Source organism: Salvelinus namaycush, chromosome 34 (assembly GCF_016432855.1).
Source record: "Salvelinus namaycush isolate Seneca chromosome 34, SaNama_1.0, whole genome shotgun sequence".
In the NCBI taxonomy this organism is placed as follows: Eukaryota; Metazoa; Chordata; class Actinopteri; order Salmoniformes; family Salmonidae; genus Salvelinus; species Salvelinus namaycush.
Window position 1 is genome coordinate 12,504,526 of NC_052340.1, and position 27,040 is coordinate 12,531,565.

General features: G+C 45.0%; 1 protein-coding gene across 1 annotated transcript; it reads right to left on the minus strand.

Moving 5' to 3' along the window:
• Positions 1 to 4,349: 4,349 nt before the first annotated feature.
• On the minus strand, positions 4,350 to 26,648 carry LOC120028694 (coiled-coil domain-containing protein 9-like). The gene is made up of 15 exons (XM_038973921.1): positions 26,569 to 26,648; positions 25,960 to 26,017; positions 23,916 to 24,020; positions 21,287 to 21,448; positions 19,543 to 20,022; positions 15,361 to 15,444; positions 15,074 to 15,241; positions 14,680 to 14,864; positions 13,753 to 13,817; positions 12,538 to 12,658; positions 12,313 to 12,457; positions 11,646 to 12,183; positions 10,725 to 11,417; positions 9,228 to 9,344; positions 4,350 to 6,251 (listed from the first exon to the last, which is right to left on the minus strand). Exons 2-15 carry the CDS (start codon positions 25,960 to 25,962, stop codon positions 6,247 to 6,249), a joined length of 2,871 nt encoding a protein of 956 aa, XP_038829849.1. The 5' UTR covers positions 25,963 to 26,017; positions 26,569 to 26,648; the 3' UTR covers positions 4,350 to 6,246.
• Positions 26,649 to 27,040: the final 392 nt, after the last annotated feature.

The following is a 27,040-nucleotide window of genomic DNA, read 5'->3' on the forward strand; positions in this document are numbered from 1 at the left end:
CAATGACGGCCTACCAAGAATACATTCTTATTTACAATGACGGCCTACCAAGAATACATTCTTATTTACAATGACGGCCTACCAAGAATACATTCTTATTTACAATGACGGCCTACCAAGAATACATTCTTATTTACAATGACGGCCTACCAAGAATACATTCTTATTTACAATGACGGCCTACCAAGAATACATTCTTATTTACAATGATTGCCTACCAAAAGGCAAAAGGCCTCCTGAGGGGAGGGGGGCTGGGATTAAAAATAAATATATATAGGACAAAACACACATCATGACAAGAGAGACACCACAACATTACATAAAGAGAGGCTAAAGACAACAACATAGCAAGGCAGCCACACACCATGGTAGCATCACAACATGGTACAAACATTATTGGGCACAGACAACAGCACAAAGGGCAAGAAGGTAGAGACAACAATACATCATGCAAAGCAGCCACAACTGTCAGTAAAAGTGTCCATGATTGAATCTTTGAATGAAGAGATTGGGATAAAACTGTCCAGTTTGAGTGTTTGTTGCAGCTCGTTCCAGTCACTAGCGGCAGCGAACTGAAAAGACGAGCGACCCTGGGATGTGTGCGCTTTGGGGACCTTTAACAGAATGTGACTGGCAGAACGGGTGTTGTATGTAGAGGATGAGGGCTGCAGTAGATATCTCATATGGGGGAGTGAGGCCTATCAGGGTTTTATAAATAAGCATCAACCAGTTGGTCTTCCGACAGGTATACAGAGCTGACCAGTTTACAGAGGAGCATAGAGTGCAGTGATGTGTCCTATAAGGAGCATTTGTGGCAAATCGGATGGCCGAATGGTAAAGAACATCTAGCTGCTCGAGAGCACCCTTACCTGCCAATCTATAAATTATGTCTCCATAATCTAGCATGGTCATCCATCTGAATCAGGGTTAGTTTGGCAGCTGGGGTGAAACAGGAGCGATTACGATAGAGGAAACCAAGTCTAGATTTAACTTTAGCCTGCGGGTTTGATATGTACTGAGAGAAGGACAGTGTACCATCTAGCCATACTCCCAAGTACTTGTATGAGGCGACTACCTCTAAACCCTCAGAGGTAGTAATCACACCTGTGGGGAGAGGGGCATTCTTCTTACCAAACCACATTACCTTTGTTTTGGAGGTGTTCCAAACAAGGTTAAGGGTAGGGAAAGCTTGTTGGACACTAAGAAAGCTTTGTTGTAGAGTATTTAACACAACATCTGGAGAGAGGCCAGCTGAGTATAAGACTGTCATTTGCATATAAATGGATGAGAGACCTTCCTACTGCCTGAGCTATGTTGTTGATGTAAATTGAGAAGAGCGTGGGGCCTAGGATCAAGCCTTGGGGTACTCCCTTGGTGACAGGCAGTGGCTGAGACAGCAGATTTTCTGACTTTGTACACTGCACTCTGAGGTAGTTAGCAAACCAGGCCAGAGACCCCTCAGGGACACCAATACTCTTTAGCTGGCCCACAAGAATGGAATGGTCTACCGTATCAAAAGCTTTGGCAAAGTCAATAAAAATTGCAGCACAACATTGCTTAGAATCAAGGGCAATGGTGACATCATTGGGGACCTTTAAGTTTGCAGTGACACATCCATAACCTGAGCGGAAACTAGATTGCATACCAGAGAGAATACTACAGACATCAAGAAAGCCAGTCAGTTGATTATTGACAAGTTTTTCCAACACCTTTGATAAACAGGGCAAAATAGAAATAGGCCTATAACAGCTAGGATCAGCTTGATCTCCCCTTTAAATAAAGGATGAACTGTGGCTGCCTTCCAAGCAATGGGAACCTCCCCAGAAGTAGAGACATGTTAAAAAGGTCAGAGATAGGCTTGGCAATGATAGGGGCAGCAACCTTAAAGAAGAAAGGGTCTAAACCATCTGAGGGTCAAGTTTCAGGAGCTCCTTTAGCACCTCAGACTCAGTGACTGCCTGCAGGGAGAAACTATGTGGCGGGGCAGGGGAAAAAGAGGGAGAAGAGAAGCATCAGGGATAGTCGCATTAGAAGGGGTGGGAGATGAGGAAATGTTGGATGGGCAAGGAGGCATGACTGAGTCAAATAGGAATCCTGACTTAATGAAGTGGTGATTAAAGAGCTCAGCCATGTGCTTCTTGTCAGTAACAACCACATCATCAACATTAAGGGACATGGGCAGCTGTGAGGAGGAGGGTTTATTCTCCAGGTCTTTAACAGTTTTCCAGAACTTCTTGGGGTTAGACCCACAGAGAGAACACTGCTCCTTAAAGTAACTAACTTTGGCCTTCCGGACGAGAGCCAGTCAGCCTGAGTATGCGTGTGCCGAGCCTTTAGCCAAATGCAATTCCTGAGGTGGAGTAACTCTGCAAGATCACTCTAGAACCAGGAGCTGAACCTGTTTTTAAATTCTCATTTTATTTATGGGGACGTGTCTGTTAACAATACCACTGAAAGTATGAAAAAAATATGAAAAAAAGAAGGTCCAAGCGTCTTGGACAGAGGGGATCAAGCTGATTCTATACCATTTTACAGAGGCCAGTTCATGAAGGAAGGCTTGCTAATTAAAGTTTTCTAGCAAGCATCTATGACAAATCAGGACAGGTCGTTTCACTGAGCAGCCATTACAAACACAGGCTGCAAAACAGTGATCACTAAGGTCTTTACAGAAAACACCAGACTGATACCTATCAGGATTATGTGTGAGGTTAACATCGAGGAGACTAGCTTTTTCTGGATGTTTGGAATCATACCTTGTGGGATTGGTAATAATCTGAGAAAGATTTAGGGAGTCCCATTGTTTCAGGACTTGGTCAAGTGGTTTAATAACCATGTCCCTGTTTAGGTCACCTAGCAGAACAAATTCAGACTTAGTGTAAGGGGCCACGATAGAGCTTAGTTTAGATAGGGTACAGGCCGGTGCTGATGGAGGACAATAGCACCCAGCAACAGTCAACAAAGTACTATTTGAAGTTTAATGCTTAAAACCAGCAAATCAAATTGTTTGGGGACAGACTTGGTGGAGACAACCGAGCACTGAAGGTAATCCTTGGTAAAGATCGCCACTCCCCCACCTTTGGAAGATCTGTCTAGCCGAAAAAGGTTATAACCAGAAAGGTTAACATCAGTATTCAAAACACTCTTCCTTAACCCCGTCTCAGTAATGACCAACACATCTGGATTGGAGCTGTGAACCCACACTTTCAATTGATCCATTTTAGGTAATACGCTTCTAGTGTTAACGTGCAGAAAACCCAGGCTTTTACGAGAGCAGAAATCAGTGAAGCAGATATCGGAGCACAAGTCAGAATTGGGGCTAGCAACAGTAGATGGGCCAGGGTGTACATGCACATTTCCAGATATCATCAACAGTAATACAATCAAGGCACGGCATAGGACAGGGAGAGCTCTGCGTAACCAATAGAGTCAGAGTCCCGAGTGTGGGAACAAACAGTCTGTCCCACGGTTGGGTAAAGAAAGTTCGTAGTCAACAAAGCATGCAGGAGTCATGAGGCAAATAGAAAAATGCACAAAAACAAAAAACAAGACTTGGGGCCATCCATTAAGTTCAGTCACTCGCTCCAACAATGCGTGTGATGGAGGTGAGCGACAGCTCGGCAGGGAGGGGGGAGTGTGGTGGGGGTACCTGTACCAGACAGGGTGAGACAGGCCAGGGCAGACGGTGAACAGATAGCCAGGTGGAATCCAAGCAGCAGTGCAGCAGGCAACAGGATTAGGTGTCACTTGGGAAAAACGTTTATTTCTGGAGGCAGATTTCTTGTAGAAAATGCCAGTGGATGATCTTTGAACAGCAGGATGGGGCTTCAAATACTCCTGCCACGTGTTGGTCCCAAAGGCTTCAACACCTTTCACTTCACACCTCAGTGCTAATTGAAGTTATATCTGGTCTGTCCTAGCAAGCCTGGCAGCCTTAACTCAGCATTCAGTCTCCATAAATTAAAATATATCATTGTAATGTACTTTATTTTTATTCTTGGCTTTCAAAATAGCATCAGACCAAACACTACTCACTCAGTTCCAGGTTGGATGGTGTCCTCAGGTCTCTGCTGTTTGTTTGCTAGAGCACCCTCTGTATAGCTTGGAATCAGGAAACCTTGGCAGCAGTAATCTATCTGGTTAATTTTGGTCAAAATTAGGTTGTAGGTTTGGAGTTTTGATCTGGAGCAAAGGCCACGCTGTGGAGGGTAGCATCCTGCATATGTCCCTGACGAAAAACTCATTACTCCAAATCTATCTGTTTGTAAAAAACATGTTGAAAATGTGAGAGCTCACATGCAGCCGTCTCTCTCTGCCTCCCCAAGACTATTGTAAATCACAAGAAACATAGAGACCTGACCACCATACATTTATTTGATATGAAAACTAAGAAGCAAAATAAACAGAATACATTTCATGTTGTACATTTGACAGTTGCGCATGAACCAATGAGTTTCCTGACAAATCACAAATTAATACTTAAAGAAAAAGCTATCAAATGTAATCTTCTGCTTGATTGATTAAAGTGTCAATATCTTGGGATAAAAACTAATTCATGGTAATCAACAGATAAACAAGTCTTGAATTTCAGATCATGCTAGTTTAGATAGGCCAGTTACACTCCACTCCAAAAACAAACCCAAATAATGCAGTTTTATATTCAAACACAGATATTATAGAAGTGCAGGAAAATTTGATGCTTATAATACAATCACTAAGTCATCAGAAACGGAAAAGAATGAGGATATCCAAATGAAAATCACAAAGAACAAAAATAGATGCCTTTTTTCCCACACAAAACATTGGAATGTTTAGTTGGAATTGAAAATACTAAACTACATATTGCATTTCCTTGAGTTCTTGATCCATTCAATTCATTTCAACTCTTCATTCCTTTTTAAGAAATACAATTAAAGCATAGTTTAATATCTGTGCTCGTGTTCATTATAGGTGAGCCAGATTGAGTTCATGACCAAGAGTAGGCTAAAAAAGCCAACGAGACTTAAAAATCTAAATAAAATCTTGGTCTGTTGAGGTACATGTTCTGATGCCCCTTGATTAAAACTAGAAAGGCCACTAGCGATCTATCGCAAATGAGAAACGAAAGGAAAGCTTTGGATGGTTATTAACAAACATTGTCAGGGTCACTTTATGCCTGTGCTTGGTTAAGTACAGTGTATCTCACTTAGAAATAAACTAATATCATTTTAACTATACTCCTCTTGGGGTCCCAAATCTAAACCAACTTTGTTACATGATTATTAGGAAACAGAATGTACATTTTTCAATGCCATGGCTTAAATTTGTTCACGTGATTTGTTTCATGACAAAATACAACTAAAAAGTATTGAGTTAAGGATAAAGGGGACCAAACCCTACCCATACAAACTCCACAAAGAGAGGGTTTGTGTCGCAAATGGCACCCTATTGCCTCTATAACGCACTACTATTGACCATGGCCCATAGGACTCAAAGGTAGGGCACTATATAGAAATAAAGTGATATTTGGGACACAAACTTAGTGTCCAATAACATTCAAACATTAATTCAGCTTTAACAGGCAAACAGGTGAGGACATTATTGGGTGGGTTGGGGGGAGGTCTTGGGAATCTTTAAAGTAAGGGCTATTAAAACAAGTGTGGATAAACTGTAGTCAATAAGCTGTCTATATTCAGGGAGGAGAATGCTCTTTCAACTGTTAGCATTCCAAATATGTAATTTTTTTGCCATGTTGAAGAGGCATAACAGTCTCTTTGACCTTCCAAAAGAGGTGGAGTTAAAAAAAAAAAATGCTAAGGTTGAACAATTGAGGTGAGAGAATTTCATATTTGTGAGTCTTCGCTAATTGTAATAGTTTGATTTGTTAAATCATACACATATATCAAAAGGTAAAAACAAGTTGGGGCTTTGTTGACTTGACATCACAGTAACATCCTAATTGGCTGCTATAAAACCTAAGCCATTTACCATAGTGGCTCAGATGAATGGCAGTATCACTATTCTATGCAATTTGCAGCTCCTAGTCAAACAGTACAGAACATACGTGGTCTGGTTATTGAGGAGAGGGAGATGTTTGGAGGCCAGGTGCCTGGCCACGTCCCTCCAGGATGTCTGTGATGGCAGCTCCAGTCATGGTGCGCGAGGCCCGGTTTCCTTTCTTCTTGTAATTATTTTCTCCCCTCCTCTTTCCTCATCCTACCATCATCTGTGAACCACTAGCACTGAAAAGTCAGTTTCCCAGAGCAGCTCTCAGCCTGTCGATAGAGAACAGAGGGAGTGTGGGGGTCACTGGCTGCAAGCTGGCTTAATCTGCTGTCTGGCTGTCTGCAACACTGCTAACGCAGCACCACATGCATGGAACAGCATGGCATGGTATGGTAGGGCATGGTCCTGGTCTGGTCTGGTATTAGCTCTCAGCAGACAAATAAGTACCAATAATTGTCCAAAAATGTATGTAAAACTCATTCATGATATTATAGTACTACGATATATATAATATGCATAGATTAACATAACCCAAGCTACTCAACATTGATAGTATGTGTCCAACAACCAAACAGGCCTTTTCTGCAATGCTCATTTGATTGCCTATTCAACGCAGAATTGGGTAACAGTCCCTCTCATGGACCAATATTAGTCTCCCTCAAAAACATCAAAAGAACTCGGAGAGGCGGTTTTAATCAATCAGGCTCAGAGTTCAAAAGGGTTTCCATTACATCCACACCATCATGTCGGTCAGACTGCGGCTAATCTCCTCATAAAAGCCTTTCAACGTTAATTGTGCCTCTTCCTGTACTTCACCAATCTCCACCCTCATTAGACTAATCGGATTTGGCGCAGTGAGCGTCTTCATTCAGCCAAAGCATAGACACCCAGGTTTAGTCCAAAATGGCACCCTATTCCCTTTATAGTGCACTACTTTTGACCAGAGCCCTATAAAAGTAGTGCACTATCAAGGGAATGGGGTGCTGTTTGGGATGCATACCCAGCCATTAGCTGTGGTGATTACCACCGGAGAAACACTTAAAAGGCTGTAAGGAGAAGCCTAACAATGATGACAAGGACCAGACAACAAGGAAACATTTATCTACTCAGAAGAGCCGTTTACAGACTATGGGAGTTTTCACTACATTAGCTTCAATAACAAAAACAGTCATAACGGTATCATGTTGTGATACAGAGGTACTGCTGTCAATCACCTCATATGTGAAGTCATGGCGTCAGATGGGTGCAATAACCTACAAAAACCAAAACCAAGGGGAAAAAAACAATCCGCGTTGAAGCTATCGGTCTACAACAGAACACTCATAAGGGTTGGGGGACGGATTCTACATTCTAGTACTCACGACTAAACATCTACAAAAATCTAGTCATAGAATCCCACCTTCAAAATGGCAATTTTTTGGGGCATTTAAGCTGCGTTGTCAAAGTGTAGTGCATTGTAGCTCCACAGGGAAATGCTACATTTATTTGTTCTGTGTATCAGTAAATATGCCATCTGGGCTGTTACAGATGAACTCTACTGATGTTTTAAAGAGTATAAAAACTTCAGTCATTAATAAATTATCCACTTCTAAAAAGGCATGTCATTGCTAATTCTTAGCACTCTGCCCTCAGAGACAAAGGGAGTGCGCAATGAATGCACATTATCCTACACATCGTTAAAAAATGATTTATAGAGTGCATTTTATACTGTGCTAATGGGCCACATTTTATCATGTAACTATTAATTTATTTTTATTTTTAACAAAGCTCATGAGAAAGCAATAAATGGTTTCTGAAAACATTAAAGCTAGAATATTTAATTGAAACAATAACAAAGTGGTCACACCACTTCTGTTTTGGTATCACGCTAAGGGATGGGCCTGGAGAAATGTAACTGCTCTCAAATTCATAGACAGAGCTATGGATACAGACACTGACCATCCATGATATCGAGATGATCGTTTTAACCATCTTTTGAGGCTATAGTGTTTGTTTACAAACATTGGAGTAAAACAAGCTTATATTTTGGGTTCTCTCAGAGTATGACAGTTGAACTAAGTTCATGAGGCATTTTTTTTTTGTGTGTGTACTTTTTACACAATTTTTCTCCCCAATTTCGTGATATCCAAATTGGTAGTTACAGCCTTGTCCCATCGCTGCTCCCGTACAGACTTGGGAGAGGTGAAGGTCGAGAATGTGTGCCTAACGGCATCTCTAAGTTATACTCTTCAAGAATCAAATGGGCATACGTCATTAACTTATACGTCCAACAATGGATGTGGCAACTAAGTACTCTAGCTTTAAGTGAGAAACAAAGGAATCGTTATGTTTGTCATTGAATAGCTTTAAAGAGATGCGGTATTCACTTTCCTAGGAATGTCAAAGTGGAGACTCTGGGAAAGGCTAAATTATGCATTTTGATGACATGAGACAAAATACATAAACAGCGCAACATTTTTTTTTTTTCAAACACACATTTGTTTGGTGGTTTCAATTGAGTAATGCACTGTTTAAACATGTTCTGTTACCATCCAATGAGTGTCTGGTTCTGGTTAGCATCATTTGCATCATTCCATTTCAGGCGTAGTGAAGTCTAAGCCAAACAGAGGTCAATTTAAGAAGCAGACAGCATGACGAGGAGAAATTAACGGAAGAGCAAATTTGATTATCATCCTTCTCAAGCCACTCTTCATCCATATGTCAGTCATGCGATTAACAAACCCATGAAAAACAGAAAATATATATGATTCTGCTCATTCGAGGTTGGGGACAGGGTTGGCAGCATGCGTAGTAAATGCATTAACCCACAAAACAAGGAAATGAGAAGGAGAACCAAAAGGAAAAGTGCTTAAGGGGTAAAAAGACAGGGGTTCACACAGTGAAGTGTGGTAGCCATAGTGAAGGGGACGGAGGTTAGTACATTCAGTTCCCCAGGAGGAAACAGCAAGGCGGAGGAGTTTCACAGAGGATTTGGAGAAAAGAGAGGGCTTCAATTGGCCAAAGAATGCCAAGTGATGCAGTGAGTGACAGACGTTGTTTGTGGGGTCATGCCAGTCAGCCAACTTCCGACAGACAGATGGAGAGGACAGAGAGAGGCGAGTGGCGAACAAAGAAAAATAAATAAGAGGGAAAGATAGAGGGAAGCAGGGAGGTACGTTGGTTTGTGTTTTGTGGTTAGTGCTCGGCGGGAGTCAGAGACTTCTTACAGAAAGCCACCGTCTCAAAGTCAGTGATATGAACCGCACCTGAAGATGACTGTTCCGAGGTGTCTGGGGCCATCTCTGGGGCAGTGGCCAGCTCAGACAGGCTCTGGTCATTCTCCAGGACAGGGGCAAGAGTGGCGGCAGGGGTCTCCTCCTCATCTGGGTCAGATGGTACAGGGAAGGAAGAACGAGTCAGACACATTATTTGATTTTTACCACAGCCTTCAAGTGGTCATAAATACACTGCTCAAAAAAATAAAGGGAACACTTAAACAACATAATGTAACTCCAAGTCAATCACACTTCTGTGAAATCAAACTGTCCACTTAGGAAGCAACACTGATTGACAATAAATTTCACATGCTGTTGTGCAAATGGAATAGACAAAAGGTGGAAATTATAGGCAATTAGCAAGACACCCCCAATAAAGGAATGGTTCTGCAGGTTGTGACCACAGACCACTTCTCAGTTCCTATGCTTCCTGGCTGATGTTTTGGTCACTTTTGAATGCTGGCGGTGCTTTCACTCTAGTGGTAGCATGAGACGGAGTCTACAACCCACACAAGTGGCTCAGGTAGTGCAGCTCATCCAGGATGGCACATCAATGCGAGCTGTGGCAAAAAGGTTTGCTGTGTCTGTCAGCGTAGTGTCCAGAGCATGGAGGCGCTACCAGGAGACAGGCCAGTACATCAGGAGACATGGAGGAGGCCGTAGGAGGGCAACAACCCAGCAGCAGGACCGCTACCTCCGCCTTTGTGCAAGGAGGTGCACTGCCAGAGCCCTGCAAAATGACCTCCAGCAGGCCACAAATGTGCAGAACCATTCCTTTATTGGGGGTGTCTTGCTAATTGCCTATAATTTCCACCTTTTGTCTATTCCATTTGCACAACAGCATGTGAAATTTATTGTCAATCAGTGTTGCTTCCTAAGTGGACAGTTTGATTTCACAGAAGTGTGATTGACTTGGAGTTACATTATGTTGTTTAAGTGTTCCCTTTATTTTTTTGAGCAGTGTATAAAAAGTCAATGCTGCTTTGCCTGCATTTATATTCTGTGTGTAATTCAGCCCTATGGGATCTTCTAGTCTCCATTTTAACAAGAAAGGCAGAGTGCAGTCGAAAACATGATATTCATGTGTTTTATATATATTTCTGGAGGCTGGAATAATATTGTGAAATAGTGAAAATTATGATAATGCCCTTTTAGTGTAAGAGCTGTTTGAAAAGACCACCTGCAATTCTGCCTGTTTAGGTGGGATGGAGTTCTGGCTTGCCTGGTGACATCAAGCCAATTAGTTAATAGACCAATAAGAAAGAAAGTTCTAAACCTTTCTACTAATAACAGCTAGTTTTCAGTTTTTCCCTCCCCACTCAGACCACTCACAGACGGTCCTAGGAAAATTCTTTCTTCTTTGCTAAGAAGCTATTTTTGTTTCTTTTTGACCACTTTAATTGAAAACAATTAGTAAGGTACTTCATTGTTACCCAGAAATGATTTGATATTGAGATAAAAACAGCTGGTTTGCAGTGTGATAACTACCCTCTGTGGGGGTAGCAGGTGTCTCCTGGGCTGGTGGAGTGGTGGTGGTCTCCTCTTTCTCTGGGAGGTCTGTGGGGGTAGCAGGTGTCTCCTGGGCTGGTGGAGTGGTGGTGGTCTCCTCTTTCTCTGGGAGGTCTGTGGGGGTAGCAGGTGTCTCCTGGGCTGGTGGAGTGGTGGTGGTCTCCTCTTTCTCTGGGAGGTCAGTGGGGGTAGCAGGTGTCTCCTGGGCTGGTGGAGTGGTGGTGGTCTCCTCTTTCTCTGGGAGGTCAGTGGGGGTAGCAGGTGTCTCCTGGGCTGGTGGAGTGGTGGTGGTCTCCTCTTTCTCTGGGAGGTCTGTGGGGGTAGCAGGTGTCTCCTGGGCTGGTGGAGTGGTGGTGGTCTCCTCTTTCTCTGGGAGGTCTGTGGGGGTAGCAGGTGTCTCCTGGGCTGGTGGAGTGGTGGTGGTCTCCTCTTTCTCTGGGAGGTCTGTGGGGGTAGCAGGTGTCTCCTGGGCTGGTGGAGTGGTGGTGGTCTCCTCTTTCTCTGGGAGGTCAGTGGGGGTAGCAGGTGTCTCCTGGGCTGGTGGAGTGGTGGTGGTCTCCTCTTTCTCTGGGAGGTCAGTGGGGGTAGAGACAAGTTCTAATGATGATGATGATGATACAGGAGTTTTTTCCTGGATCAGAGTCTCCTCCGGTGGAGCAGCAGTGACCACAACTGTGAGTTATAGAGAACAATAGGGGGGGTGGGGGGTATGAGTGTGGATAAAGAAAACCCAGAACAGACAACTGACAGAATGCTGAGCATCAAAATACACATATTCTTCTGATCAACTTTGCTGGTTTATCCTGAATTAAAATGGTAGCACATTCAACAGCATGCCAAATGTACGTTATGCTCTTGCAATATAATACAACCGTCAAACCAGTATATAAATATCTGTACCTGTCCGTGTGTCCCTCTCCTTCTCTGGCTCTGCTGGCTTGCTGGGACTGGGGGTTGGGCTGGGGCTGGAGTTGCGGTTGTCTTCTTGGACCTTAACCTGGGCAGGGCTTCCCTCAGTGCTAGGCGGTTTCAGGTGGTTCTCCCCCATACTGATCCGGGGGGACTGCATCTCCATCTCCTCCCCCCAGTCTGTGACCGGCTGGTGGCCGTCCAGGGGAGAGAAGGGGCTGAGGGGCTTGGGGCCAGCGGGGGAGTCCTGAGCCTCCTGTTGGGAGGGGATATAGACCTTGGGCCTCGGGGTGCGGTGCTCTTTAGGACTGGCTGCGGAGGGGGGAGTGGAGGGAGGAGATGAGGTGGCGGCGGACTTCCCTGCTGTAGTTTCTGGGCGAGGACCCTTCGTCGGGGACTGTCCGTCTTCCTCATCCCCCTCATCGTCTCCCTCCGAGTCATCAACCCCGTCCATATCATCGTCCTCTTCGTCGCTGGCATCCTCCCACTCATCCTCATCCTCTTCTGCGTCACCACTCTTCTCCTCCATCTAAGAGGGAAAGAAACAGACAAGTCACCTCTTAATGTGGATCATGGAAAGAGATCATGTTCAAAAACAACACAGGTATACATGTGCTTTAACACAGACCCCAGTGTAGGGTAGTGGGAGACGACATACCTTTTTTGATGAGGGAGCTTTGGGCTTCGCTTCCTCCTTCTGAGTCTTCTCCTCCTTCTTGGGTTTGTCTTCCTTCTCTTTCTCCTCGTCCTTCTCCTTCTCCCCGTCCTCCTCCTTCTCCGCCTCCCAGCGGTTATCGTGCATGCTGTCAAAGAGATCCAGTCATTGGAATGGAGAGGAACCAAAACAACAGATGCAGTCAGAGCCTTAGAAGAGAAGCTATACCTGTAGCTCTGTCTCTGTCCTCGTCCCCTCCCCCGCTCTCCACGGCCCCCCTCCCTGGGTCCTCTACCCTGCCCCAGGAAGTCTCCGAACGTGGGAGCCTTGGGAGGCGCCTTCACCTCGTCTGCGGGAAGTAAAGGATGAGGGAGGAAGAGAGTTCAGTTTAGAGGGGTTGGGGTGGAAGACTAGGTTTCAAGACCTTGAAAACAAATTAATGGCAGCCCCAGTACAGACACAGCAGCGCTGCTCTGAAATGGCATCATATTCCCTTTATAGTTAACTACTTTTGACCAGGACCCATAGGGCTCTAGTTAAGAGTAGTGCACTAATAAGGGAATAGGGTGCCATTTGGGGGACACACATTTGTCTATTCGTCACTTTGTTGGATGGGTTGTAAAGAGCTGCTGGGTTTCGAGGAAGGGATGGAGAAAGACTGCAACACATAGCAGCTCAGAGACGCCACAGAGCGACAACTGTGAGACAAACACACACGGACACACAGCCAAAGCAAGTGCATTCAATGAGGGAGGCTAGTTCCATCCTCGGGAGAGCATCTGAGGGGCAAGGCATATATTCAGACTACAGACACACTAGTATTCCAGGCTAGGTTGTGCTTGATCAACCCCAGTGGCGGCATTCCATGGTTGTCTAGAAGTCAGACGTGATGTCTAGAATAGGGCTCAGTCCCAAATAGCACCTCTATTACCTATGTAGTTCACTACTTGGGAATCGGATGCCGTTCGGGACACAACCTAACACACACCAGAATGCGGGGGGGGACACACGGACCACACACCAACTCAGTCCCATGCCATTGGCTAACCTGAGGCCCCGCCGTGAGGCTGCGTGCGGGAGCCACGCCCCCTGGCTGTGTGGAGGACACACAGAGTGACATCACTCACATCACTACACACAGGGCCACCACAACAACACTATCTACCATATACACAGATAATACACTATGTTAATGGGGCCTGGATAAAAGTGTTCTTCAAATGAGAGTGTTGCTCCGACAAAGCATCAACGTGTCTAAGGGAAAGGTTTGAAGTGTTGTTTGTGTGCATGCACTTATACGTGAATGGGTGAACGTGTTTGTTTGGGACAGAGAGGGAGAAAGGGTTGAGTAAAGTCCGCCGTCCTTGTCCGTCAGTGATTGTGGAACAGTGGTAACTAACAACGCCTTGTCATCGGAGTCTGGGGGTCGGGGGTGTGACTTGCCTCTCCTTCTGCCTCCCTGGTCTGGCAGCATGGCCTCTGCAGCCACAGCTGGGTCCTCCTTAAACCTGTGAAAGCGCCACAGGGTCAGACCTTCTCACCCTGTCACACTGCATCACCACTGGACCTGTCAATCCCTACCTGCCACCACCCCCACACCTATCGCACCTTCACAAGAAACAGAGACATGCCTAAAGGACAATCAGACTTGTGAACATATTCCCTAGCTGGGTAATGCCGCTTTCCATGTTATCTGTCTGTAGCTTGTGAGGTGTGGAAACACTGTTGCTGTTATGCATTTTGTTTTCTTGCTTTTTGTGCTATTGCGCTGTCTATCTGTCTGATACGTGTAGTTTGTCCTATGCTGCTCTGCATGTGCTCGCAGCTCATCGTTTATCTGTATTCTTAATAACCTGCCGAGGGACTTGGCACTTTTACTGAAACGTTGATGAATGTGCACTGTCCCTGTAAAAATAAAAAATAAACTCAAACGCAACCCCTTCTCACGGCCAAGCCTCTGACCAGCCTCCCCAACATGCACCTGTACGGACCTCCTAATCTCACATGGCCTCATGCTCTCATGGCTAAAGAAAGAGCTAAAGAGAGGATGTGTTGAATGTGATTCACATTTATCCACTATTATTTAGATATGTGCTAATCCAGACATCTTGCTCCTGTGGTTCTCCCTTTCTGGGCTGCATCTCAGGATGTACAGTAAATTGAACACAACATCTAAAACATCAAGTGTGGCATCCGGTAATAATGAGATACTTAGGAGCGGTGTTGTCATTCTTGGGCTTCAGTATGCCCTGTCTGGTTTGGTTCACTGAATGCCTGCTGTTGTGGTGTTTTTGTGAATAAAGCCCTGGCTGTCTCCGTGATCAGAGCGTGTCAGTGGTGTTAGCGGTCCTCCTCCAGTCAGTCACTCACAAGCCGTCAGTCTTCTGGGCGTCCCATTCCCGTCTCCACTGGCCTGTGGCGTTCCTGTGCCTGGCCAGACGCTCCTCGTCAATCTCCTCACGCTCCTTCTTCCAGCGGAGGTACTCGGCACGCTCCCGGCCCGTCATAGACATGGTCATATCCATGGAGCCCTTAGGGCCTCCTGGTCTCCGACTCTGTTGGAGAGAGAGAAAGTGTAAAGTAGCAGGATGTAAGAGAGAAGGAAATTAATAGCACGATGCAGAGAAAAAGGAAAGACATTATAGACGGATAAATCAAACTTTGTTCTAATTTTGAATAAAGGAATCGTTTCAACAAAAAGAAGAAGACAAACACAGAACATTTGACCGATCATGTCTTCTACAAAACAGAACAGAGCACTCACTGTCCACTCCTTCTCCAGCTCAGATCCCGTCTTCACATTGTCAAAGTCTACTCCGCCCCAGTTTCGGACATGTCGGCGGCTGCCTTCCTTGCGGTCCATGTCCGGGACTGGGCCGGAGCGCCGTGGGTCATCCAGGAAGTTACGGATGGGCTTGTCTCCCTCGACAGGCTGCAGAAGGATTCCAAAGACAGCACCCTTACATTATCTATTTCAGGTCTTCAACGCTAAACTGTCATCAAATAATCTGATTGTAATCCGATTTTTACAAAATGGCTTCCTGTACATACCCTTTGTCCTCTTTCAAACTCTGCAATCTTCTCCATCTCCTCGTTCATCTTCTCAATGTTCTGCCTCCTTTTCTCCTCCCACTCCTACAGAGAGGCACAATATTTTAGAAAGAATAAAGAGAATAGAGGAGTATGCCATTTCACACCCATATATTCTAAATCTTGTTCAGTCTTTTTCTTCAATTACTATAGTATGTACTCATCTTCCCATTACTCATGTCATTGCAAAGTAACCAACATCATCATCACCAAGATAAACAGTACAACCATCATTATGGTTATGTGTAGTTAACCGACCCTCTCTGCCCATTCATCACCATTTTACCTGTTGTTGTTTTAGCTGATTAGCTGTTGTTGTCTCACCCGTTGTTGTCTTAGCTAGCTCTCCAAATCAACACCTGTGATTACTTTATGCCTCGATGTATGTCTCTCTCATATGTCAATATGCCTTGTATACTGTTTAGGTTAGTTATCATTGTTTTAGTTTACAATGGAGCCCCTAGTTCTACTCATTATACCTCTGAAACCTCCTTTGTCCCACCTCCCACACATGCGGTGACCTCACCCATTATAACCAGCTTATCCAGAGATACAACCTCTCTTGGCATCACTCAGTGCCTGGGCTTACCTCCGCTGTACCCGCACCCCGCCATACCCCTGTCTGCACATTATGCCCTGAATCTATTCTACCACGCCCAGAAATCTGCTCCTTTTATTCTTTGTCCCCAACGCTCTAGGCGACCAGTTTTGATAGCCTTTAGCCATACCCTCATCCTACTCCTCCTCTGTTCCTCGGGTGATGTGGAGGTAAACCCAGGCCCTGCGTGTCCCCAGGCACCCTCATTTGTTGACTTCTGTGATCGAAAAAGCCTTCGTTTCATGCATGTCAACATCAGAAGCCTCCTCCCTAAGTTTGTTTTACTCACTGCTTTAGGACACTCTGCCAACCCTGATGTCCTTGCCGTGTCTGAATCCTGGCTTAGGAAGGCCACCAACAATTCTGAGATTTCCAACTACAACATTTTCCGTCAAGATAAAACTGCCAAAGGGGGAGGAGTTGCAATCTACTGCAGAGATAGCCTGCAAAGTTCTGTCATACTTTCCAGGTCTATACCCAAACAGTTTGAACTTCTAATTTTAAAAATGAACCTCTCCAGAAATAAGTATCTCACTGTTGCCGTCTGCTATCGACCCACCTCCGCTCCCAGCTGTGCCCTGGACACCATTTGTGAATTGATCGCCCCCCATCTAGCTTCAGAGTTCGTTCTGTTAGGTGACCTAAACTGGGATATGCTTAACACCCCGGCAGTCCTACAATCTAAGCTAGATGCCCTCAATCTCACACAAATCATCAAGGAACCCACCAGATACAACCCTAAATCCGTAAACATGGGCACCCTCATAGACATTATCCTGACCAACTTGCCCTCCAAATACACCTCCGCTGTTTTCAATCAGGATCTCAGCGATCACTGCCTCATTGCCTGTATCCGCTATGGGTCCGCGGTCAAACGACCCCCCCTCATCACTGTCAAACGCTCCCTAAAACATTTCTGCGAGCAGGCCTTTCTAATCAACCTGGCCCGGGTATCCTGGAAGGATATTGACCTCATCCCGTCAGTCAAGGATGCCTGGTCATTCTTTAAAAGTAATTTCCTCACCATCTTAGATAAGCATGCCCCGTTCAAAAAAATGCAGAACTAAGAACAGATATAGCCCTTGGTTCACTCCAGACCTGACTGCCCCTGACCAGCACAAAAACATCCTGTGGCGGACTGCAATAGCATTGAATAGTCCCCGCGATATGCAACTGTTCAGGGAAGTCAGGAACCAATACACGCAGTCAGTCAGGAAAGCAAAGGCTAGCTTTTTCAAGCAGAAATTCACATCCTGTAGCTCTAACTCCAAAAAGCTTTGGGACACTGTAAAGTCCATGGAGAACAAGAGCACCTCCTCCCAGCTGCCCACTGCACTGAGGCTAGGTAACACGGTCACCACTGATAATTCCATGATAATCGAAAATTTCAATAAGCATTTCTCAACGGCTGGCCATGCCTTCCTCCTGGCTACTCCAACCCCGGCCAACAGCTCCGCCCCCCCCGCAGCTACTCGCCCAAGCCTCCCCAGCTTCTCCTTCACCCAAATCCAGACAACAGATGTTCTGAAAGAGCTGCAAAACCTGGACCCGTACAAATCAGCTGGGCTAGACAATCTGGACCCTCTCTTTCTAAAACTATCCGCCGCCATTGTTGCAACCCCTATTACCAGCCTGTTCAACCTCTCTTTCGTATCGTCCGAGATCCCTAAAGATTGGAAAGCTGCCGCGGTCATCCCCCTTTTCAAAGGGGGTGACACCCTAGACCCAAACTGTTACAGACCTATATCCATCCTGCCCTGCCTATCTAAAGTCTTCGAAAGCCAAGTCTATAAACAGATCACTGACCATTTCGAATCCCACCGTACCTTCTCCGCTGTGCAATCCGGCTTCCGAGCCGGTCACGGGTGCACCTCAGCCACGCTCAAGGTACTAAACGATATCATAACCGCCATCGATAAAAGACAGTACTGTGCAGCCGTCTTCATCGACCTGGCCAAGGCTTTCGACTCTGTCAATCACCGTATTCTTATCGGCAGACTCAATAGCCTTGGTTTTTCTAATGACTGCCTCGCCTGGTTCACCAAATACTTTGCAGACAGAGTTCAGTGTGTCAAATCGGAGGGCATGTTGTCCAGACCTCTGGCAGTCTCTATGGGGGAACCACAGGGTTCAATTCTCGGGCCGACTCTTTTCTCTGTAAATATCAATGATGTCGCTCTTGCTGCGGCCGATTCCCTGATCCACCTCTACGCAGACGACACCATTCTGTATACTTCTGGCACTTCCTTGGACACTGTACTTACTAACCTCCAAACGAGCTTCAATGCCATACAACACTCCTTCCGTGGCCTCCAACTGCTCTTAAACGCTAGTAAAACCAAATGCATGCTTTTCAACCGTTCGCTGCCCGCCCGACTAGCATCACCACCCTGGACGGTTCCGACCTAGAATATGTGGACAACTATAAATACCTAGGTGTCTGGCTAGACTGTAAACTCTCCTTCCAGACTCATATTAAACATCTCCAATCCAAAATCAAATCTAGAATCGGCTTTCTATTTCACAACAAAGCCTCCTTCACTCACGCCGCCAAACTTACCCTAGTAAAACTGACTATCCTACCGATCCTCGACTTTGGCGATGTCATCTACAAAATAGCTTCCAATACCCTACTCAGCAAACTGAATGCAGTCTATCACAGTGCCATCCATTTTGTTACCAAATCACCTTATACCACCCACCACTGCGACCTGTATGCTCTAGTCGGCTGGCCCTCGCTACATATTCGTCGCCAGACCCACTGGCTCCAGGTCATCTATAAGTCTATGCTAGGTAAAACTCCGCCTTATCTCAGTTCACTGGTCACGATAACAACACCCAACCGTAGTACACGTTCCAGCAGGTATGTCTCACTGATCATCCCCAAAGCCAACACCCCATTTGGCCGCCTTTCCTCTGCTGCCAGTGACTGGAACGAATTGCAAAAATCGCTGAAGTTGGAGACTTTTATTTCCCTCACCAACTTTAAACATCAACTATCTGAGCAGCTAACCGATCGCTGCAGCTGTACATAGTCCATCTGTAAATAGCCCACCCAATATCCCTACCTCATCCCCATACTGTTTTCATTTTATTTACTTTTCTGCTCTTTTGCACACCAGTATCTCTACTTGCACATCATCATCTGCTCATTTATCACTCCAGTGTTAATCTGCTTAATTGTAATTATTCGCTCCTATGGCCTATTTATTGCCTACCTCCTCATGCCTTTTGTACACACTGTATATAGACTTTCTTTTATCTACTGTGTCATTGACTTGTTTATTGTGTTATTGGCTTGTTTATTGTTTACTCCATGTGTAACTGTGTGTTGTTGTCTGTGTCACACTGCTTTGCTTTATCTTGGCCAGGTCGCAGTTGCAAATGAGAACTTGTTCTCAACTAGCCTACCTGGTTAAATAAAGGTGAAATAAAAAATACAAATAAAAAATTATGGAGACTATACCCCTGGTAAACCTCAACCTGGCACATATATAGCAACATTGCCTCGCTAATTATTAGCTGATATGATTTTGCTCACAGACCTTAGACTTCCTGTCACCACCCTGTGGTCCTCCTCCTTCTCTTTCTCGTCCTCCTCGGCCTCCTCTTCCTCTCCGTCCTCCGCGTGGAGCACGTTCACTGCGGCCGGGCCCCTCTCCTGGCCCCTCCATGACATGCCCCCTCTCCTCTCGTGGTGGACCCCTGTCCTCTCGTGGTGGACCCCTGTCCTCTCGTGGTGGACCCCTGTCCTCTCGTGGTGGACCCCTGTCCTCTCGTGGTGGACCCCTGTCCTCTCGTGGTGTTCTGTCATGGGCCTGGCGTGGGTCTGCTAGGGGTCTGTCAGGGCGTTGCTCTCTCCTCTCCTGCCGTGGTCCTCCCCCTCTCTGTCCACCCCTGCTGAGCCGCCCGGACGCGGCCCTCCGCGGAGGGCTTTCACCTTGGGCTCTGGGGCCGTCTCCCTCTTCAGAGTCCCGCCTGCCTCGAGGTGGCCCTTGTTTCCAGTCATTGATCACCCGTTTCTCCTGCAGGGAGAACACATGTTTTGATTAGACCCGCTTGACCCACTAAAAGACCGGAATAACCCTTGCATACATACAGTGCTATGTTGTCACTCCAAATTCTCAGACACACAACAGATGTCTCTGAAAACAAAGGTCAAAGATATAATATAAGGTGTCAGAAGACTTAGGTGTGCGAACTTTTAACTCTAAAACGTATCCATATCATAACCCATTTAGGGCAATACCACAGCACCCTCAACAAGTCCCTTCTTGTCTGAATGAGTGACCTTTAGTGTGAAGAGTGGGGTGGATCACAGCTGTAGGGGCCATCTGAGACCAAAACCTCAACAGGCTTTGATTAAAATGCACTCCAGCCTGTCTCTCCAGTCCACAGGAGGCTGATTAAAAAACATACTGTCTGACAGGAGGTGGTATGTACTGGAATTACATTCAAGAACAGCAATGGCTTGAGAGCATCTCCTTCAGGTAAAAATACAGGGTGCTACCCAAATGGCACCCTATTCCCCCATAGGCTCTGGTCAAAAGTAGTGCATTATGTAGAATATAGGCTGCCATTTGGGACAACCATAGCCAGGGATTTGCATTCACCTCTACCTATGTAGAATGGAATTATATAACTTAGCCATCTGAATATACAGTAGATGTATAATCATCAAGCTGAAGCAGGGGTATAAAGTTGGAACCAGACACAATTTCCATGAGTGGTTTTCCATTTCCATCTCTCTGTTCATGGTGTACGTCATCACTTTCCTGTCTGTGTCAGGTGTACCACTCAGCTAGCATCATTTCACCCAGCTGCTGTAAGATAAATGTCCCTCTCAAGTCCACCTCATTTCAACATCCTGATACCATTAGGTATCACTAATCTCATCCAGCTGCCACAGCAGGGGAATATGAATAGTTTGACTGACCGGAAATTGGATGTGAGCGGGCAAATAGATGGGCACCTGTTAAAGTCTATGAGACTTGTTCTGGTAGAGTCTATCTTTCAGAGCTCAGGGGGTTCTCTCCAAGCAAAGTGTTTGAGAGTGGACATTGTCATGGTTTTGGTCTTCTTAAATCATGTTTGTTCAGTTGGCACAAACTGAATAAATATTTTTCAAATGGAAAATGTGTGTTCTTATTGGACAGGTTCAGGTAGTAACTAGTCCATATCTCATTTTTGTGCCTAATGAACATGACTGATTTGGTCATTAGTTAGCTTGGTCTAATATAGCCTGGTACTACAGTATGTGCTGAGACAGAGCCCTCATTCTGGCCTCACCCCTGCAGGTTTGGAGAGGTCTACGGTGACAGTGAAGTTCTCTTTCTCTGTCCTCCATCTGTCTCCCTCTGGCGGGCCATCGTGAGGGCGGCCCTTCCTGGGTGGGTGCGTCTTCACGGCAATCCCCTCTTGCTCCGCCTTCTTTTTGTCCTCTTCTATTTCCTGCAGAAAGATAACAAAACAAAGGTTGGCTGATTAGATAGACTCACAAAGGCGCATCAGTGTCTCTCCCTAACCTGATAAATCAAGCATGAATACAGGGAGATTCAACAGAAAAGTGACAAATGACCATAATATGAATATCCTGACAGTCAGAAAGCTATTTTGCGATGTGGCTGTGCAATTTACAGTACCAGTCAAAAGTTTGGACACATTCAAGGGTTTCTCTTTATTTTGACTATTTTCTACATTGCAGAATAATAGTGAAGACGACAAAGCTATGAAAGAACACATATGGAATCATAAAGTAACCCAAAAAACTAAAGTCAAAATATATTTTATATTATTCAAAGTAGCCACCCTTTGCCAGTGGTGGAAAAAAGTACACAATTGTCATGCTTGAGCAAAGGTATAGATACCTTAATAGAAAGTACAAGTGAAAGTCAGCCAGTAAAATACTACTTGAGTAAAAGTCTAAAAGCATTTGGTTTTAAATATACTTAAGTATCAAAAGTAATTTAAAATTCCTTATATTAATAAAAGCAGACAGCACCATTTTCTTGTTTTTAAAATGTATGGACTGCCAGGGGCAGACTCCAACACTGAGACATTATTTACAAAAGATGCATTTGTGTTTAGTGAGTCCGCCAGAGGCAGTAGGGATGACCACGTGTTCTCTTGATAAGTGCGTCAATTTAACAATTTTCTTGTCCTGCTAAGCATTCAAAATGTAATGAGCACTTTGATTGTCAGGGAAAATGTATGGAGTAAAAAGTACAATATTTTCTTTAGGAATGTAGTGAAGTAAACATTGTCAAAAATATAAATAGTAAAGTAAAGTACAGATACCCCAAAAAACTACTTAAGTAGTACTTTAAAGTATTTTTACACCACTGCCCTTTGCCTTGATGACAGCTTTGCACACTCTTGGCATTCTCTCAGTTTCACCTGGAATGCTATTCCAACTGTCTTGAAGGAGTTCCCACATATGCTGAGCACTTGTTGGCTGCTTTTCCTTCACTCGGTGGTCCAACTCATTCTAAACCATCTCAATTGGGTTGAGGTCAGGTGATTGTGGAGGCCAAGTCATCTGATGCAGCACTCCATCACTTTCCTTCTTGGTCAAATAGCCCTTACACAGCATGGAGGTGTTGAGTCATTGTCCTGTTGAAAAACAAATGATAGACCCACTAAGCGCAAACCAGATGGGATGGTGTATCACTGCAGAATGCTGTGGTAGCCATGCTGGTTAAGTGTGCCTTGAATTCTAAATAAATCACAGACAGTGTCACCAGCAAAGCACTCCTACACCATCACACATCCTCCTCCATGCTTCACGGTGGGAACCACACATGCGGAGATCATCCGTTTACCTACTCTGCGTCTCACAAAGACACAGCGGTTGGAACCAAAAATCTCAAATTTGGACTCATCAGACCAAAGGACAGATTTCCACCTATCTAATGTTCATTGCTCATGTTTCTTGGCCAGAGGCATATCTCTTCTTCTTATTGGTGTCCTTTAGTAGTGGTTTCTTTGCAGCAATTCGATCTCCTCTGAACAGTTGATGTTGAGTTGTGTCTGTTACTTGAACTCGGTGAAGCATTTATTTGGGCTGCAATTTCTGAGGCTGGTAACTCTAATGAACATATCCTCTACAGCAGAGGTAACTCTGGGTCTTTCTTTCCTGTGGCAGTCCTCATGAGAGCCAGTTTCATCATAGCGCTTGATGATTTTTGCGACTGCACTTGAAGAATCTTTCAAAGTTCTTGAAATTTTCCAGATTGACTGACCTTCATGTCTTAAAGTAATGATGGACTATCATTTCTCTTTGCTTATTTGAGCTCTTCTTGTCATAATATGGACTTGGTCTTTTACCAAACAGGTCTATCTTCTGTATACTGTCCCTACCTTGTCACAACACAACTGATTGGCTCAAACGCATTAAGGAAAGAAATTACACAAATGAACTTTTAACAAGGCACACCTGTTAATTGAAATACATTCCAGGTGACCACCTCATGAAGCTGGTTGAGAGAATGCCAAGAGTGTGCAAAGCTGTCATCAAGGCAAAGTGTGGCTACTTTGAAGAATTGTTTATGTTTAACACTTTTTTGGTTACTACATGATTCCATATGTGTTGCTTCATAGTTTTAATGTCTTCACTATTATTCTACAATGTAGAAGACAGTAAAAAAAATTAAGAAAAACCTTTGAATGAGTAGGTGTGTCCAAACTTTTGAGTGGTACTGTAGCTGTTTGATATAAGCTAATAATATAATAGGGTATATTATTTAGCAGACACTATCTGAAGCAAGTTATTGTGTGTACATACATTTTCGAATGGGTGGCCACAATGGGAATCGTACCCACAATCCTGACATCGCAAGTGCCATGCTCTACCAACTGTGCCACATAGATAATGCTGCTGCTACAACAGGACTATATCTCTGATCCTGTGGGAGCTCACCTGGTACCTCCGGACCAGAGCTTCATTCTTCTTGCGCAGAGCCTCGATCCGTCTGTCAAGCTCTGCATCCTTCTCCTCCTTTGTCTTGAGATCCACCACTGTAGACTGAGAAATGTAAGGTGTATATACACTGCTCAAAAAAATTAAGGGAACACTTAAACAACACAATGTAACTCCAAGTCAATCACACTTCTGTGAAATCAAACTGTCCACTTAGGAAGCAACACTGATTGACAATAAATTTCACATGCTGTTGTGCAAATGGAATAGACAAAAGGTGGAAATTATAGGCAATTAGCAAGACACCCCCAATAAAGGAGTGATTCTGCAGGTGGTGACCACAGACCACTTCTCAGTTCCTATGCTTCCTGGCTGATGTTTTGGTCATTATTGAATGTTGGCGGTGCTCTCACTCTAGTGGTAGCATGAGACGGAGTCTACAACCCACACAAGTGGCTCAGGTAGTGCAGCTCATCCAGGATGGCACATCAATGCGAGCTGTGGCAAGAAGGTTTGCTGTGTCTGTCAGCGTAGTGTCCAGAGCATGGAGGCGCTACCAGGAGACAGGCCAGTACATCAGGAGACGTGGAGGAGGCCGTGGGAGGGCAACAACCCAGCAGCAGGACCGCTACCTCCACCTTTGTGCAAGGAGGAGCACTGCCAGGGCCCTGCAAAATGACCTCCAGCAGGCCACAAATGTGCATGTGTCAGCATATGGTCTCACAAGGGCTCTGAGGATCTCATCTCGGTACCTAATGGCAGTCAGGCTACCTCTGGTGAGCACATGGAGGGCTGTGCGGCCCCACAAAGAAATGCCACCTCACACCATGACTGACCCACCGCCAAACCGGTCATGCTGGAGGATGTGCAGGCAGCAGAACGTTCTCCACGGCGTCTCCAGACTCTGTCACGTCTGTCACATGTGCTCATGTGCTCAGTGTGAACCTGCTTTCATCTGTGAAGAGCACAGGGCGCCAGTGGCGAATTTGCCAATCTTGGTGTTCTCTGGCAAATGCCAAACGTCCTGCACGGTGTTGGGCTGTAAGCACAACCCCCACCTGTGGACGTCGGGCCCTCATACCATCCTCATGGAGTCTGTTTCTGACCGTTTGAGCAGACACATGCACATTTGTGGCCTGCTGGAGGTCATTTTGCAGGGCTCTGGCAGTGCTCCTCCTTGCACAAAGGTGGAGGTAGCGGTCCTGCTGCTGGGTTGTTGCCCTCCTACGGCCTCCTCCACGTCTCCTGATGTACTGGCCTGTCTCCTGGTAGCGCCTCCATGCTCTGGACACTACGCTGACAGACACAGCAAACGTTCTTGCCACAGCTCGCATTGATGTGCCATCCTGGATGAGCTGCACTACCTGAGCCACTTGTGTGGGTTGTAGACTCCGTCTCATGCTACCACTAGAGTGAGAGCACCGCCAGCATTCAATAATGACCAAAACATCAGCCAGGAAGCATAGGAACTGAGAAGTGGTCTGTGGTCACCACCTGCAGAATCACTCCTTTATTGGGGGTGTCTTGCTAATTGCCTATAATTTCCACCTTTTGTCTATTCCATTTGCACAACAGCATGTGAAATTTATTGTCAATCAGTGTTGCTTCCTAAGTGGACAGTTTGATTTCACAGAAGTGTGATTGACTTGGAGTTACATTGTGTTGTTTAAGTGTTCCCTTTATTTTTTTGAGCAGTGTACATTTAGAATAAGATTCTACAACGGGTTGGTCAAAACAAGCACTATGATTGGTGCTGATCTACGGTACTCGGCTCCGCCTCGTACCTATGGCCGCAGCACAGCCGTGCTAAAACAGTTGTTTCCCACTGTACAATTGCTTTAGTATTGCATGTCATAGTTAACCAACTGATACTAGTATCAGCACATTTGATTCCCATTATGGTTTGCATTATCACATATTCTCAGAGAAGCTATTATGTATGATTATGCAATATTTGAATTAAGACTAAAATAATACATCATCCTAAACTAGTAAATCTGCAAAATTACAACACATAATATATAATTGCATTTCAGAAGCTCACCATGGCCTCTAGCCCGTCCTGATGCGCAGGTGGTGGGCTGAAATCCTGCCTCTTCCAGCTGATGTGGGTTTAAAAAAGGTCTGTGAGAAATTCAGTCTGAAGGGTTGTTTACACAATAACCACTGCGGTGCATAGAAGGGGGGTGCAACTGTGAAACAGCCGTGTGTACCGCATGAACGGAGTACCAGAATGGAATTGGCCACTTAAAGACTATTGGTAGCCAATAATTGCATAAAGCGAAGGTGTTGTAGCCTACGTGAATCCATAAATCCTTCATGAGTCCAAGCTGCGTTCTGTGAGAAAGCCTTCTTAAGCGTATTAGTGAGTGTACATAACCTAGAAAGGAGCTTAAAATGACACGCAAACCACATGTTATAGCAAATACCTTACACATTAGCATCTCTTTACAAATTAAACAAGTAAGTAACCTTGGTTTTAATAGTTTTCTTTAGACACATGTGAGCTATGCACACCACACCGGGCCATGTCTACGCTATCAATAAGGAGTTGAAGCCCCCTGTTGGAAGTAACTGCATTAAAAATATGCAACATTGTTTATGAGGTTGGCGTAAAGATACAAAGTATCACAACACAGTCGAACTAGATTACCTTTATCAAAGCGAGTTGTGTTTACCGACAGTGTGATCAATACAATGTATCAGATCCAGCTCCACGACAATGTGTCCCCATACTAATTTCCTGTAATGCAAATTCAACTTCCTGCCAAATTTGGAACCTTCACAGTTTTTAAAGAGACAGTAAGCATAGCGTGCTATTTCAAACCTGCCTCCACAATGTGGGCTATGTTAACAGATAAATAGCCTATATATCTTGGAAATAAATGAACGGATAGCAGTTTATGTTTGATAATGATTTACATGAGTGAAAATGCATATAGTTTGCCTACATCTGCCAAATCCACAAGGGGGCGACAATGTCTACCAAAAAAGAAATACATCAATAATCCTGCGTTGTCTAGTCTGGTAGTCTACATCTATCAGTTATTATGGTTATTATAAGGGTTCGGGTTATTAGAGTCAGTGGCCTTATAATTAAGATACTTAACTGGATCAGGGACAGG

Bases quoted from the DNA above. Each gene is read 5' to 3' on its own strand.
- LOC120028694 (XM_038973921.1), bottom strand. The intron at 12,184-12,312 runs GTATGTCGTCTC...TTTCCCTCTTAG, and splicing joins AAGCTCCCTCATCAAAAAAG to ATGGAGGAGAAGAGTGGTGA. The intron at 11,418-11,645 runs GTACAGATATTT...TATAACTCACAG, and splicing joins GGAGAGGGACACACGGACAG to TTGTGGTCACTGCTGCTCCA.